This window comes from Microtus pennsylvanicus, chromosome 11 (genome assembly GCF_037038515.1).
Source record: "Microtus pennsylvanicus isolate mMicPen1 chromosome 11, mMicPen1.hap1, whole genome shotgun sequence".
Lineage (NCBI taxonomy): Eukaryota > Metazoa > Chordata > Mammalia > Rodentia > Cricetidae > Microtus > Microtus pennsylvanicus.
In genome coordinates, this window is record NC_134589.1 from 15,850,534 (window position 1) to 15,865,205 (window position 14,672).

Here is a 14,672-nt window from a genome sequence, read left to right on the forward strand (position 1 = left end):
GTAAAAACTTATCCCAAACAGTACTTTGTAAGTAAGCAAAAGTAAAGAAAATTCATTGTAGCTCTTTTCTAAGTAGATACCCAAATAGCCACTGAGAGAGAGAATGGCTAAACACATTATGATATAGTAATATAATAAAATAATATATACACACAAACAAGAATAAAAAGCCTTCCGCTACAAATACCAAAGAGATCCTAGATACCCTATAATGTGTGTGCGGTGGTGGTGAAGCCAGATTACAATGCATAAATGGTGACTGTATTTTTGAAGGATTTATTTTCATTATTTTTAATTATTGTATGTATGTGGGAGTGAAGGAAATGTGTGCATGAGTTCAGGAGCCTGAGGAAGCCAGGGGTGTGTGTCTGTGTCTGGGGAAGCAGTTTGTGTATACGTATGCACGCGTGTAGAGATTAGAGGACGACTTGGGTCCCACCTGGACTGAGGCGGGACCTCTTGGTTGCTTACTGCTGAGCACTCCAAGCAGGCTGGCCACAAGCACCTAGTGATTCTCCTGCCTCTCTCTCCCATCTCCCCATAGGATCCCTACAATTACAGATGTGGGTGCTACCACTTAGGGTTTCATCTGGGTTCTGGAGATTCAAACTCAGGTCTGCGAATTTGCTTTTCACCTACTGGGCCATCTCTCCTGCACTGAATGCTCGTGGTTGCCAAGCAATATTTTAAGTATTTACGTGTCAAGCATCCCTATAAGTTAGGTATAACTAACACGCCCACTTCACAGGGGAAGAGTCATGTAGAAAGAGGTTAAGTTTTTGTTCAAGACTAGCAGAGCCAGAATTTGTTCCCTAACCCATGCCGACTTCAAGTTCAGGCGATCCTCCTGTCTCAGTCTTTCCAGTGCTCAGATTATAGGCATATACTACCATTTGCAGTTACTAACTTAAAAAAAAATAGTAGGGGGATAGAGATATTTTCACAGTTAAGAGTATTTGTTGCTCTTGTAAATGACTACAGTTTGGTTCCCAGCACCCACACTGGTATGGCTCACAACTGCCTGTAACTTCTTCTGGTCTCCATGGACACCACATACATTGTACAGATGCACACGTGTACACACACACAGTAAAATAAAATTTCAAAATAAATAACCCTTTTGTAATAAGCAAAGATACAAGGAAGAAAAAAGGTGAGGGTGCCACCCTATTCAGTGGCTGAACACAGGATGGGGTTGAAACTCTGGCAATTAGCACAGCATTCACCTCTGCCAGACCCACTGACTCCACAGAACATCTCCAGAGAGAAGTCCATAACAATTCAAACAAACACCCAGGAGTCAGAGACTTGGAGTTGAAGCTTTATTATCTTCTTTGCTATAAAATTTGAAAAAATATAACTGAGGCTGGGGAGAAAGGCCAGTCAGTGAAGGGCCAGAACCTGAGTGTAATCAGCAGAACCCATGCAAAGGGAAGGCTGACAGGAGGACCCCTGGAGCTGTCACCAGCCAGCCCCGCTTAACTGTTCAACTCCAGGCAGATGAGAGGTCCTGTCGCACAGGTGGATGGTGTTCCTGAGGATGACAAAGAAAGCTGCCCTTCGGCTGGTGCACACATGCATGTGCGAAGTTTAAAAATAGTAACTCAGCAGCGCTGGAGAATCTCCATAGTTGATTAGGACCAGAGCCTTCACTATTCCTCTGACACACCAGGGCCTCTGCAGAAGGGCAGCAGTTATACACAGGAACACTGCTTCTTTCCCCACCTAATGCTAGGATTATAGGTGTGCTCTACCACGCCCAGTTTACATGGTGCTAGGGATCATGTCTGGGGCTTTGTGCATGCTAAGCACATACTCTGTCATCTGTACTACATCCACAGCCCCACAGCTGCACTTCCTGCAAGAGTCTACATAGGCTAGCCTTGCTAGCACAGGCCTGTAATTCTAGCCACCCAGTAGCTAAGATAACAGGATCACAAGTTCAAGACCAGGGCTGGAGAGATGGCTCAGAGGTTAAGAGCATTGCCTGCTCTTCCAAAGGTCCTGAGTTCAATTCCCGGCAACCACATGGTGGCTCACAACCATCTGTGATGAGGTCTGGTGCCCTCTTCTGGCCTGCAGGCATACACATAGAAAGAATATTGTATACATAATAAATAAATAAATATTAAAAAAAAAAAACAAGTTCAAGACCAGTATGGGCAACTTAGTGATACGGGACTGGAGATAAAGCTTGGTGGTCTCTACAGCCTTTGCTTAGGAAAGCCTTAGGCTCAATCCCAACACACACACACAAGTCAAAGTTGGGCTGTAGACAAAGCCTGTCACAAGGATACTTGAGCATAACCCTAGTGTGGCTTCAAGGCAGTGAATAACTTTGTATTACTAAGATAAAGATCAAAGATAAGATGATGTAAGTCATCCCAGCCCCGTTTTTCAGACATAAAGGTACTCCAGAGCCAGGTGTGGTGGCTCATATCTGTAATCAGCACACAGAGCCAGAGGCAGGAAGTTCAAGTCCCGTATGTTCTGCATAACTAGGGCTTTACAATGAGACCCTGGTTTTGTTTAAAAAAACAAAAACCGTTATGCTCAGACTTCCAGATGTTGTCTGTTTCCTAGTTGGGCTATAATCTGAGTATGGTTTTAGTTTATGGCTTTTGGTTTTGTTTTCTAACCTCAAACTCCAAATCCTCCTGAATAGTCTCCCTAGTGTTGACCTTTAGAGAAGGCTGGCCTCGAACTCACTAGGCAGGTGCCGGGTGGTGGCGTATGCCTTTAATCCCAGCACTTGGGAGGCAGAGGCAGGCAGAACTCTGACATAGTATTGTTAAATAAATATTTCAAAATTTCAGTTGTACTATATCTAGTACTTATGCTTCCTTTTTTAGTGCCAGAGACTGAACTCAGAGACCTCACACAGGCTAAGCACATGTTCTACCACTGAGCTACTTACCCCCTAGCCCAACAGAGATGTAACTTTGAATCTTTATATAATATTATATTGTAAACGTTTTATGATATAAAATATTATTTTGTTTGTTGGTTTTGTTGAGGCAAAGTCTCACTACATAGCTCAGCTGGCCTGGAACTCCATATGTAGACCAAGTAACCTTAAACCCTCAGCAATCCTCCCACCTCTGCCTTCCAAGGGCTGGGGTTTCAGGTGTGGCTCACCATAGCACTGATATGAGTATTTTCAGAAAGACAACTTTTTTTTATAGTGACTGTTGGGGCTTTTCCATGCAATATCAACTGCCATACTTTTGCCTGCCCACGCCCAAACTTTTATTATTACTCTGAGATTCCTGGCAACCCCCTTCATGATAACCATGTGAAATTTCAAAGACAATAAACCAAGGAAAACTCTAAGCTTTCTTGCTTGAAACATAGATGGCCTTGTTACAAAGTTCACTTTTATACTGATGAAAAACAGACTATTTATCATAAATCTTTCTCTTCTTAAATGCCTTTACTATGTGTCCTACAATCCTGTTGACTTCTTGTGCTTAGTTACAGTGTATGGCTATGACTATCTTTATTTGTATTTCATGGTCTCAACTAGAACCAGAAACAGCAGGAAAGGCTCAAGTCTGTCCGTTTCTGCTTTTCCTTGTGAACTGCAGGAGCGCAAAGGGCACCACCAGGGGTCAGTGCAGAGCCACCCTCACAGACGCCTCACCAGACAGAACAGCAGCAGGGCCTGGGGCTGGGATAAGGAAACTGGTTCCACAACAATCCAGATTAACAAACAAATGCTTCTAGACTGGCTGAGGCCCGTTCCTACAAGTCTCTTTAAGAACAGCATCCCTCATTCAGATTTCAGCTGAGAAATGATCACATTCCTTCAGCTTAGTTTATATTCAACATTTCTAAACTAGGACTATTTTATACACAAGCACTATCAACATAAGATGCCACATTAGACCCATTCTTCCTCGTTTGGTACAAGGTAACTTGAGGGCTTTGTTTTTTCATGATATTTATTTTCATTTTTTATTATTTATGTGTGTGTCTATGTGAGTGTATGCCATGCATATATGAGTGCCCTAGTTCAAGAAAAAAATGAGAGCCATCTCTTCAGCCCTAGGTGTGAGATAACTTATAAATAAAGTAACTCTTTTATTCAAATCTTTTTTGTGCATGTATGTATAAGGGTGTATATAATATGCCAGTTTGCTTGTGTGTATGTTTGGGCACATGTGCCATGGCTCGTGTGTGGAGAGGGTGTCAGTGTTCAGCTTCCACCTTGTTTGAGGGTCTCGTCTTTGCTGGCTCATGAGCTTCAGGGGATTCTCCTGTCTTAGCCCCCACCTTCCCATAGGAACAGTGGGATAACACACACACTGCTCTATGTAGGCTTCACATGACTTCTGGGGATTTGAACTCCGGTCCTCACATTTACGTGGCAAACACTTTATTTACTAAGCCACTCCCCTCAGCCCTTGTTCTATTTTATTGGTTTATTGTAAAATCAAGTAACATATTTTATCAATTATAAAGCAGTTTATCAACATCAAGTTATCCCATTCTGGTGATGTCCTAATTTGTCCCCAGCAAAACTAAAAAATCCTGGTTAGAGGCAAAAATTGGGAGCTTGGGGGTGGAGGTAGGGTGGGGGTAAGGGGTGATGGGGAGAGAGAAGTGAGAAGGGGAGGATGGGGAGAGCTTGGGGGAATCCGATAGTTGGGATGGAGGAAGGGTGGATATGGGAGCAGGGAAGTATATATCTTAATTAAGGGAGCCATTTTAGGGTTGGCAAGAGACTTGACTCTAGAGGGGTTCCTAGGTGTCCAAGGAGATGTCCCCAGCTTGTTCCTTGTGTAGCTGAGGAGAGGGCACCTGAAATGGCCCTATCCTATAGCCACACTGATGAATATCTTGCATATCACCATAGAACCTTCATCTGGCGATGGATGGAGATAGAGACAGAGACCCACATTGGAGCACTGGGCTGAGCTCCCAAGGTCCAAATGAGGAGCAGAAGGAGGGAGAACATGAGCAAGGAAGTCAGGACCGCGAGAGATGTGCCCACCCACTGAGACTAGGGCTGATCTAATGGGAGCTCACCAAGGCCAGCTGAATTGGGATTGATGGAGCATGTGATCAAACCGAACTCTCTGAATGTGGCTGACAATGAGGGCTGACTGAGAAGCCAAGGACAATGGCACTGGGTTTTGATCCTACTGCACGTACTGGCTTTGTAGGAACCTAATCTGTTTGGATGCTCACCTTCCTAGACCTGGATGGAGGGGGGAGGACCTTGGACTTCCCACAGGGCAGGGAACCCTGACTGCTCTTTGGACTGGAGAGGGTGGGGGAGCGGGAGTGGGGGGAGAGGGAGTGACATGGGTGGAGGGGAGGAGGTGGAAATTTTCAATTAAAAAAAAAAAAGAAAGAAAACATATCTAAAAAAAAATCCTGGTTAGTACTATGTCTTTGATATGAGGCATAAGGGCATGCACTTTGGTATGATCTTGGGCTGTTCTGGTTTTTGTTTTGTTTTCCCCTACCTGGCTTTCCAGTTGCCCTTTCCCAGAAGCTAAAGTGTCTTTCACAGCATTAGGTCCTTTCCACAGTCATTTACCTAAGGCTCCTTCAGAAAAAGTCACTTGAACTCAGAACTGACTTGAACAACTTATAAGTTGGTAGATGGCCTGGATTCAAAAGCCATTCCAGACTGACTATGCTCAATACACTGCAGCACAGCAGTCGACACTGCTAGACCTGCTAAACCCTGAAGTGACTGCTAAGATCCAAAGGCACAAACAGCCAGGCTCTGGCTCAGCCATTGCATTGTTCTTCCTTTTGTCCGTTTCCCTCTGGTTATTGCTGCTCCTATTGTCTGGCACCACTGGAAAGAGCTAAAAATGGCCTTCTGAGGTCCTCAAGCTTTCAAACCGAGGTTAGTACAAGCCTTTCAGGAGAACAACCCCATCTGCTGATAGCTCCATTGTTATCAATATCAGAGCACACAGGGGTCGGTCAAAGTAGGTCCTGAGGAGGCCCCTTCCCTGACACCTGACTTCCTATGGCACTAAAGCCATAATCGGCCAGAAAAGGGAACAGAAACCACATGAAGAAAAAAAGATGAACATAATCCACACTACCCTGGGACAGCTCCATGGGTACAGCCCATGGAGCGTCTTTCCTTTGAGGTCCTACATCTCAGAGTAAGATCTAAGCATCACTTGAACAGCCTGATCTCTGGAAAAGCACAATTCTTGTGAAGAAAATGTTCAAGAAATACTAGCTGCATGAGCGAGTAAAAAGGTGAGGTCATTAGGTCAGCATTCAGCCACACAGAACAGTCACATTTCTATTGCAAAAAGCAAAGCAAAGAAAAAGACAATCTTAATATTAAAGTATAGAAATAAGCATATGGGCCTGAACATTAGTCCAGAAATTCAAAACCTGGACACAAACTGGGGACAACTCAAGAGTCATACCAGCAATGCAGCATCCAAGAATAACCAATCACAGCTGTTATTACTGATGATCACTTCCCACTCTATAGTACCACAAGACACTTAAAATCTTTTTTTTTTTTTGTTTTTTTTTCGAGACAGGGTTTCTCTGTGGCTTTGGAGCCTGTCCTGGAACTAGCTTTGTAGACCAGGCTGGTCTCGAACTCACAGAGATCCGCCTGCCTCTGCCTCCCGAGTGCTGGGATTAAAGGCGTGCGCCACCACCACCCGGCCGACACTTAAAATCTTGACAAGGGCCAGTCACCTGAGATGAGAGTCAGACCAGCTGGCTAGTCTCACCTTGTATCCCAGATGGCCCTGTGACACCAACAGAGCTAAGAGTTCCTTTCTCTTAGGGCTGTAAGCTATAGTATCAGGTCTCTGATAGGTGCCCACGTGTTGCAGCCTTCAATTTTCTGCATAGGCTCATGCAACCTAGCAAAGAGCCTGGAGACATGCATAGTCTGGTTATTCGATATTGTCATAAACATGAATCACGTCCTCATAGTTGCTGAGAGCCTGGATGAGGTGAACAGCCTGCTCCAGGTCAGGCTCAGCCAGCTGCACCTTTAAGTTGGGGATGAATTCCAGGGAACAGGACACAGAACACAGGCCCAGGGAGTCCAATTTCTTTCTCACTTCATGCAATGAAGAGGCATCACAAATAAACTAGGGATAAAACAAAGTCAGGAGGTGAGAAGTCAGGAAATTAATGCCACATGCCAGACAGAACTTGCGAAGTCCTGAGTGGAGCAACCTGTACTATATTATCATTGGTTTAAGCTCATAGATTCCAATGTTCAGAATCCTTCTCATCAACTCAGAAGAATAGATCCTATCCTCCATTATTATCTTAATAACACTGTGCAACTTGTGAATTTTTGCTTTGCCTATATCCTGAGACACAAGAAGGAAGAAGCCCAGAAGTAAACCTTAAGGTATCTACTGGGGACCCTTGGAAGCCCATCAAACACAAAGGCTTCAGGGTGTCAGGCTTGGAAGCAAGCTGAGCCATCTTACCGGCCTCCATACTCACTTTAAAAAGGTTCTTTTCTTCTTCGTCCTCAGCTTCCTTCACATCCTCAGCTCCTGCTTCGATTGCCAGCTCCAGGGCACGCTCCAGGTTCACAGCTTTCTTCTCTCTGTCCTCCACTCCGACCACAACCACTCCTTTCTTGTCAAAGAAATGGCGCGCTCCCTCGGCCATCACTCCCCTGACATGAAAGGGACCGGACAAGGCATGGAGGAATTTAGAAGCTCAGTCACCACTAAGTGCTGCATTCTAACCCCACCCTTTACCCCTGGGCTCCTGTAGCACCCGGGGACACCCAGCAACTCTCTTCACGAGGAAGATGCTGCTGATGCAGGGTAACAGGACTGTCCAAGAACATCCCCATCTTCTATTTTCTTTTTTATTTATTTATTTTATTTTTTTGGTTTTCCGAGACAGGGTTTCTCTGTGGTTTTGGAGCCTGTCCTGGAACTAGCTCTTGTAGACCAGGCTGGTCTCGAACTCACAGAGATCCGCCTGCCTCTGCCTCCCAAGTGCTGGGATTAAAGGCGTGTGCCACCACCGCCCGGATTCATCTTCTATTTTCTGAACTCACTGGAGTCTGCAAAATACAGTTTTGCTCATTGTTTCCTATTCCATTAAAACTCCTGTCCTGGTAGAATGCTTTAAGACTGGGACATATGGCTACAGATGGAATAATGAGGAAAAGACCTCATTTATACCTATGGGATCCTATTTCATTCAGAAGACAGTAAGGGAAAACCAGTTCTTACATTGGATTCCACTAAGGAAGAAGTATGCTTACAACTTGAAATACTGCTGAGGACCAACAGCATTTGCATTGCATAGAATTGGAGCCTCAAGGTTCTGTCCCCTTCCTCCTTATATACGCACACTTACCCATTCTTTTTTTTTTTTTTTTTTTTGCTTTTTTTCGAGACAGGGTTTCTCTGTGGCTTTGGAGCCTGTCCTGGAACTAGCTCTGTAGACCAGGCTGGTCTCGAACACACTTACCCATTCTTGTTCAGGATATATTTAATGTCCAAATGGCACTTGGGACCACTGTTTGATAATGCCTCAATCAGCAGAGAAGAGCCTCCAGGACCTCGACACTCGTACAACAAATGAACGCCCTTGTTTTTCTGTGATTTAAAAAAAAAAAAAAAAGAATCCATTGTCCTGTTTCTTAATGTCCCAATGCCCTCATGAGAACACCAAACCACAGAGACTAAAACAGTAGCTCCATGTATGATCTCTCAAGAATTACTTGAGCTTGGCCTCTCAAGTCTTTACATTTGTTTCTATCTTCTGAGGGGAGGCCAACGGTATCAACTTCTGACATCACTGGAAATACTATTCCTTCTAAAAGGGAGTTTGTTTCCCTAGTTCCTGAACAGCTTTTCCCACCTCTGCCTCCTCCCTCTCTAACCAGATCCACTCGCCTGCCCATAGTCACTGCAACCTTCGATCACCTTCCTGCATTCCATTCCATGGGAAACCTACTTAGGAATCCTCAATGCCCCGAGCCCTGGGCTGCTGGGCTCTGCTATAGAAACATCACGTATGCAGAACTTGTCGTGGCAGCTACTGAAAAGCACCATGCCCTGTACCTTTCCTTTTCCTCCCTTCCACTCTCACAGATGAAATTCAAGCTCCCTGTTGAGCTCTGGGGTCTGGATCTGTCACTTTCTGCATGATCTAAATCCAAGTCACTAAATCTTTCTGTGCCTTAGAATCCATCTTAGTTCACTTTTGGGATTCACTGAGGTCTTGCATGTAGAGTTTTTATTAAAGGACTTGGTCAGGAACCAGAACCCGATAACTGCCAGTTATTATATGACTACTCTGGGGAGTGAAGAAACACCTTTGTAGGCTCAGTCCTTATGAGGCTGAGGCAGGAGGATCATGAGTTCCATGCTAGCCTGAGCTACACAAAAAGACCCTGTTTCAAAATCAAACAACAAAAAGATGATTATTAATCTTTCAAATCCTTACCTGTTCCAGAGGAAGATGTGCTGGAGCTCAACATCCCTCCCATTCCCACCGTTACCATCACCCTTAACCTCTCTTTTTACTGGCTTTCTCCTTTAGATATAAATATCTGGAAAGAAAAACAAGCTTTCTCCAACCTTATGTTAGGGTTTCCCCTAGTCTCACCTGCCCTTTCTAGCCCATCTTCTCCAAGCTTGACAAAGCAGCTCTACCCCCTATGGGTTTCCATACTGTCTACGTAGCCTTCGCCCAGTCATGCTCCTCTAACCAAAGGCCAAGGAGACAGAACCCCCAAAGGTCTCTGGGCTGCAAGGTCAACCATGTTCCTACCTTTCCTTCTCTCTGACAATTTAAGGAGTTTTCGGTGGCTTTCCAAACAGGGACCTCTGAGGGCTGTGGGCAATAGCAACAACATGAAACTGAGGACACACCTCTGTTTTCAGTGCTGACTCAATGGTTGACTTGGGCATATGCTTGCTTCGACACACCTCTAAGATGTTGGCCAGGTGGCTGTTGTTCTCAGGGTTGGGGCCTCCCTCTGGATAAAGGGAAAAGAATGATCAAATACATCTCATTCAAGTATAGAGAAATAAGTGCTTTCCATCCTCTCCAACCCCAAAACAATGGGCAGATTACTCTCCATTAGAATACACTATCTGCCAGGCAGTGGTGGTGCACACTTTTAATCCCAGCATTTGGGAGGCAGAGGTAGGTGGATCTCTGAGTTCGAGGCCAGCCTGGTCTACCAGAGCTAGTTCCAGGACAGGCTCCAAAGCTACAGAGAAACCCTGTAAAACAAAGAAACAAGCAAACAAAAAAAGAATATGCTATCTAATGAAGACGGTTCAGTGTGTAATATGCTTGCCTTCCAAGCAAAGGATCTGAATTTGATCCTAGGTCCCACATATAAGAAAAAAAGCACCAGCTTCTAATCCCAGAACCAGGCAGGCAGAAACAGATCCTGGTACTCTCTATGGCCAGCCAGCCTGCATATTTGGTGAACTCTAAGCCATTAAGAGCCCTGAATCAAAAATTAAAAAAAAAATGAGCCAGAGAAATGGTGGCAAAAGTGCTTACTGCACAGGCCTAGCAGCATGGGCCCATCCCTAGAGTCCACACAAGGAGGAAGGCACAAACCAGCTCAGAGAGTTGACCTCTGACTTCCATGTGTGTGCTGTGACACACACACACACACACACACACAAGATGGACAGCGGCTGAGGACAATCCAAGGTTATCCTCTGATCTCTGCATGTCCGTATAAATACAATCACACACACACACACACACACACACACACACACACACAAGGTGGACAGCGGCTGAGGACAATCCAAGGTTATCCTCTGATCTCTGCATGTCCCTATAAATACAATCACACACACACACACACACACACACACACACACACACACACACAGAGGCAGACTATTTCATCTAGATAAGCATAGTGGTGCACATCTGCAATCCCAGCACACAGTAGGCTTAGGCAGGAGCCTGAACTACATAATGAATTCTGGATCCGTGTCAGTTAAGAGTGAGATTCTGGTCAGGTGGTGGTGGTGCACGCCTTTAATCCTAGCACTCAGAAGGCAGAGGCAGGTGGATCTCTGTGTGTTTGAGGCCAGCCTGGTCTACAGAGTGAGTTCCTGGATAGTAAGGGCTGTTATACAGAGAAACCCTGTCTTGAAAAACCAAAAGGAAGAAAAAAGAAAGGAAGGAAGGAAGGAAGAGAGAGAGAGATTCTGTCTCAAACAAACAAAATATTATTATTCCAATGGAATAAGGAGAATTATTTTGGAAAAGAAGTTTCTTTGGTGGGGGATACAGGAAACAGAAATGTCTTTGGTGGGGGATACAGGAAACGGAACCCAAGGCCTTATCCATGCTAAATACTGTGCTTTACCACAGGGCTGCATACCCAGCCTGGAAAAGAAGTTCCTGATTCACTCTGCCTTTAGAGATAGCTATCATTTTGCTAGGTTTCAGCAAACTCCACTTTTGTCAGATGAAGTGGCTGAATCATAACAACACCCTTGCTCTTGCTCTTTTAGTGTATAATCTATGAGATGCTCACACGACACTGGACTCGGGCTCAGGCTCTGGAGGGGCTATACTCCAACAACATACTGGTTAAATCACAACTTTGTTAGGAAAGGAAGCAAAGGGAAGCATCAGGCACGAGTTGTAGGGGTAAATTAACATCGACGTAATGCCTTCTGTATGCTGTAAGCCACTTCAAGGTGGGTATTATCCTTGCTTTACAGAAAATTGAAACTCAATTTGTTGAAGGCCTTTGAACTAACCTAGACACTAAAAGAATTCACATCTTCCTAACTCCGGATCCACACTTTTTTACAGGATTTCCCCCTAATACTACCAGTGCCTCAAACAAACAAACAAAAGACAGTTGGACCACTGAACAGATACATGGTTCCAAACCAACCTTCCAGGAAAATATCTCAGGAGTTCTAGCGAGGGAAAGTGAAGCCTAGGCAAGAAATGACTTGACTCAGCATGCCTGCCACGACCTTCAGTGGTAGTAAAAGCAGCTGAAGGCTTGCTTTATTCCTTCAAGAAAGACACACAGCCGACTTTTGAAAAAAAGATTTATGTGTTTACCTGCATGCATGATGCATGCGGTGCCTGTGGAGATCAGAAGAGGAGGTTGAGTACGCTGGAACTGGCCTTCAGGTGGTTGTTAGCGGCTATGTGGGTGCTGGGAACCAAACACTCGCTGGTCCTAGGCAAGAGCAGCAGGTGCTCTTAAGCGCTGAGGCCTCTCTAAGCCCTGACTTGACTCTTAAGGTTTATAGCTCTTTAGTACCTACCTTTCTACCTACATTTCTCTCTTCCTAAGAAAGGTTTTTCTTCTCTGAAAGGTTTTTGGAAAGAAAAACAGAAATATTCAATGAAGGTGGGTGCTTTGAGAATCATGGGTAGGACAAGGATGGCAACTGGAAAACGCGAAGAAAATAATTGGCCCTAGTTCAGCTTGGGGAGGTGGGGGTCAAGTGAAGCCTTGGGCACCGAAAGGGTCTCTGTGATCAATCAGCAGTGAGGACTGTTAGGTTCTCACCTTTAACAGCCAGGCGGATACTGAGAGCGAGTTTAGAGAAGATTCGACTCCTTTCCATGTCCTTGGGGCCCTTGATGTGCCGGACTTTAGACCATTTATTGTGTCCCGCGGAGACCGCCGCGCTGACACGTAGCGTCCTGTGTGGTGCTGGAACGCAGCCGGGGGTTTCCTGCTGGAAGGCGCACCAAGGACCCGCGCGGAACCCGAGGCATCCCTCACGAACGCATCGGGCAGCTGTCCTTGTCAGACTGACAGCAGCCCACGACATCATGTGCTTCGACAAGGGGTTGCAGAGTGCAAAGAGGAGCGGCCAAGGTCAACCTGTCTAACCTGCTACCGGAACAAGCCGGTCTGGGAGTTCTGGCTGCTTCTGCGGGTCTCCAGAAACTCAAAGGCTCAGATACACTTAAGTTGCACAGCCGTGAGTGACCGGCGACTGCCGGGTGTGGAGACCCTTATTGGCGAAGTACACTTCCTTTCCCTGGTCCGTTGCAAAACACGTCCCCGGCGCCCGCAAAGTCCGTTCCGGCGTCTCTTCGTACTTGTCCCAACCTTACCCCTACTACTGGTGACCCAGACCTCAATTGCTTCCAGTTGCTTGGAGACGTCAGATTTCTTTCCAGTGGACTAGTAGAGATTCGTGAGACGGATTTTCCGTCCTAACTCTAAGCAATTCCAGAATAATAAATATTTTGCTGCTCAAAAAGAAATACGTACTTCAACTGGTTCATTTTACAGGTAAAGAAACCGCCACTAAGGGCGCCTATTTAAAAAAGGAAACAAGGAACAAAACAGTCCTAAATGCCGGGCATGGTAGCCCGTCTGTAATTCCAGCACTTGGGAAACGAAGAGTCGTGACATCAAGACCTTGTCTCAAAACAAAACAAAACAAAACAAAAGTAATGTGTTTATTTAAAAAAAAAATCCTAGTTATCAACCAAAGAAGTAATTTGCCCAGTCATTTAAGATTTTCTGGTTTAGATTTTTTTATTTGTTTGTTTATTATAGAGACACGGTTTCTCTGTGAAACAGTCCTGAGTGTCCTGGAAAGTGCTTTATAGACTAGGCTGGCCTGTAACTCACAGAGATCCATCTGCCTCTGCCTCCCAAGTGCTGGAATTAAGGGAATGCACAATCCACCAACCAGCTGTGATTTAGATTTTTATTTCTATAAACAAGGATGGGTTTGTCAGTTTTGCCAACCCATACTGGAGAATTGAAAACACAGCATAGCCGGGCAGTGGTGGCGCACGCCTTTAATCCCAGCACTCGGGAGGCAGAGGCAGGCGGATCTCTGAGTTCGAGGCCAGCCTGGTCTACAAGAGCTAGTTCCAAGACAGGAACCAAAAGCTATGGAGAAACCCTGTCTCGAAAAATTAAAAAAAAAAATGAAAACACAGCATAATCCCTGGAGTCTGAATAAAAAAGGTATTCAAGTAGAAGCTGTAATCAAGACTGACTCTTTTTTTTAAAATATTTATTTATTTATTTATTTATTATGTATACAATATTCTGTCTGTGTGTATGCCTGCAGGCCAGAAGAGGGCACCAGACCTCATTACAGATGGTTGTGAGCCACCATGTGGTTGCTGGGAAGTGAACTCAGGACCTTTGGAAGAGCAGCCAGTGCTCTTAACCGCTCAGCCATCTCTCCAGCCTCTCAAGACTGACTCTTAAACCCAAGAAATGGCTTGAGGACAGTCAGATGAATCGCAGGGGTTGTGGGAAAGATCAGACTAGCCTTTGAGTCAAACTGCTATCCTTGTTTTCCATCTGCTGTTTAAAAAATTATTTCAAAGCCGAGTGGTGATGCTGCATGCCTTTAATCCCAGTGCAGACAGAGGCTGGCAGATCTCCGTGAGTTCAAGGCCAGCCTGATCTACAGAGTGAGTTCTAGGACAGCCAGGGCTACACAGAGAAGCCCTGTCTTGAAAAACAAAAATTTAGATTGGATGGATTCAAACTGTGTTTCTGTCATTTATTTGTTCAACCTTGGGCAAGTTCCTTTACTTCCTGCTTTTTTCTACTTACAGTGGCCTTGAGCAGGATGGTGGGCAGGAGCTTGGGGACAGATTTTATGTTACTACATAAGTGTGTCCATGATTAGCCTGCTCGTCTTCCAGTCTCATGCTCTGTTGCTGCATCTCTGTGGGAGAGCATC

At 45.1% G+C, this 14,672-nt stretch overlaps 1 protein-coding gene across 2 annotated transcripts; it reads right to left on the bottom strand.

The window, feature by feature from the left end:
• Positions 1–1,308: 1,308 nt before the first annotated feature.
• On the bottom strand, positions 1,309–12,971 carry Taco1 (translational activator of cytochrome c oxidase I). 2 transcript variants are annotated; one of them, XM_075990373.1, is made up of 5 exons: positions 12,512–12,931; positions 9,864–9,970; positions 8,455–8,582; positions 7,465–7,642; positions 1,309–1,534 (listed from the first exon to the last, which is right to left on the bottom strand). In XM_075990373.1, exons 1-5 carry the CDS (start codon positions 12,780–12,782, stop codon positions 1,487–1,489), a joined length of 732 nt encoding a protein of 243 aa, XP_075846488.1. In that variant the 5' UTR covers positions 12,783–12,931; the 3' UTR covers positions 1,309–1,486. The 2 variants fall into 2 exon arrangements, with proteins under 2 accessions (XP_075846488.1, XP_075846487.1); XM_075990372.1 differs by lacking the exon at positions 1,309–1,534 and adding an exon at positions 4,407–7,097 and having other exon boundaries at positions 12,512–12,971.
• Between the last annotated feature and the right edge of the window lie 1,701 nt (positions 12,972–14,672).

Bases quoted from the DNA above. Each gene is read 5' to 3' on its own strand.
- Taco1 (XM_075990372.1), bottom strand. From the start codon at position 12,782: ATGATGTCGTGGGCTGCTGTCAGTCTGACAAGGACAGCTGCCCGATGC. The intron at 8,583-9,863 runs GTGTGTCCTCAG...TTTAAATCACAG, and splicing joins AGTCAGCACTGAAAACAGAG to AAAAACAAGGGCGTTCATTT. The intron at 7,643-8,454 runs GTAAGTGTGTTC...CTTTCATGTCAG, and splicing joins TATATCCTGAACAAGAATGG to GGGAGTGATGGCCGAGGGAG.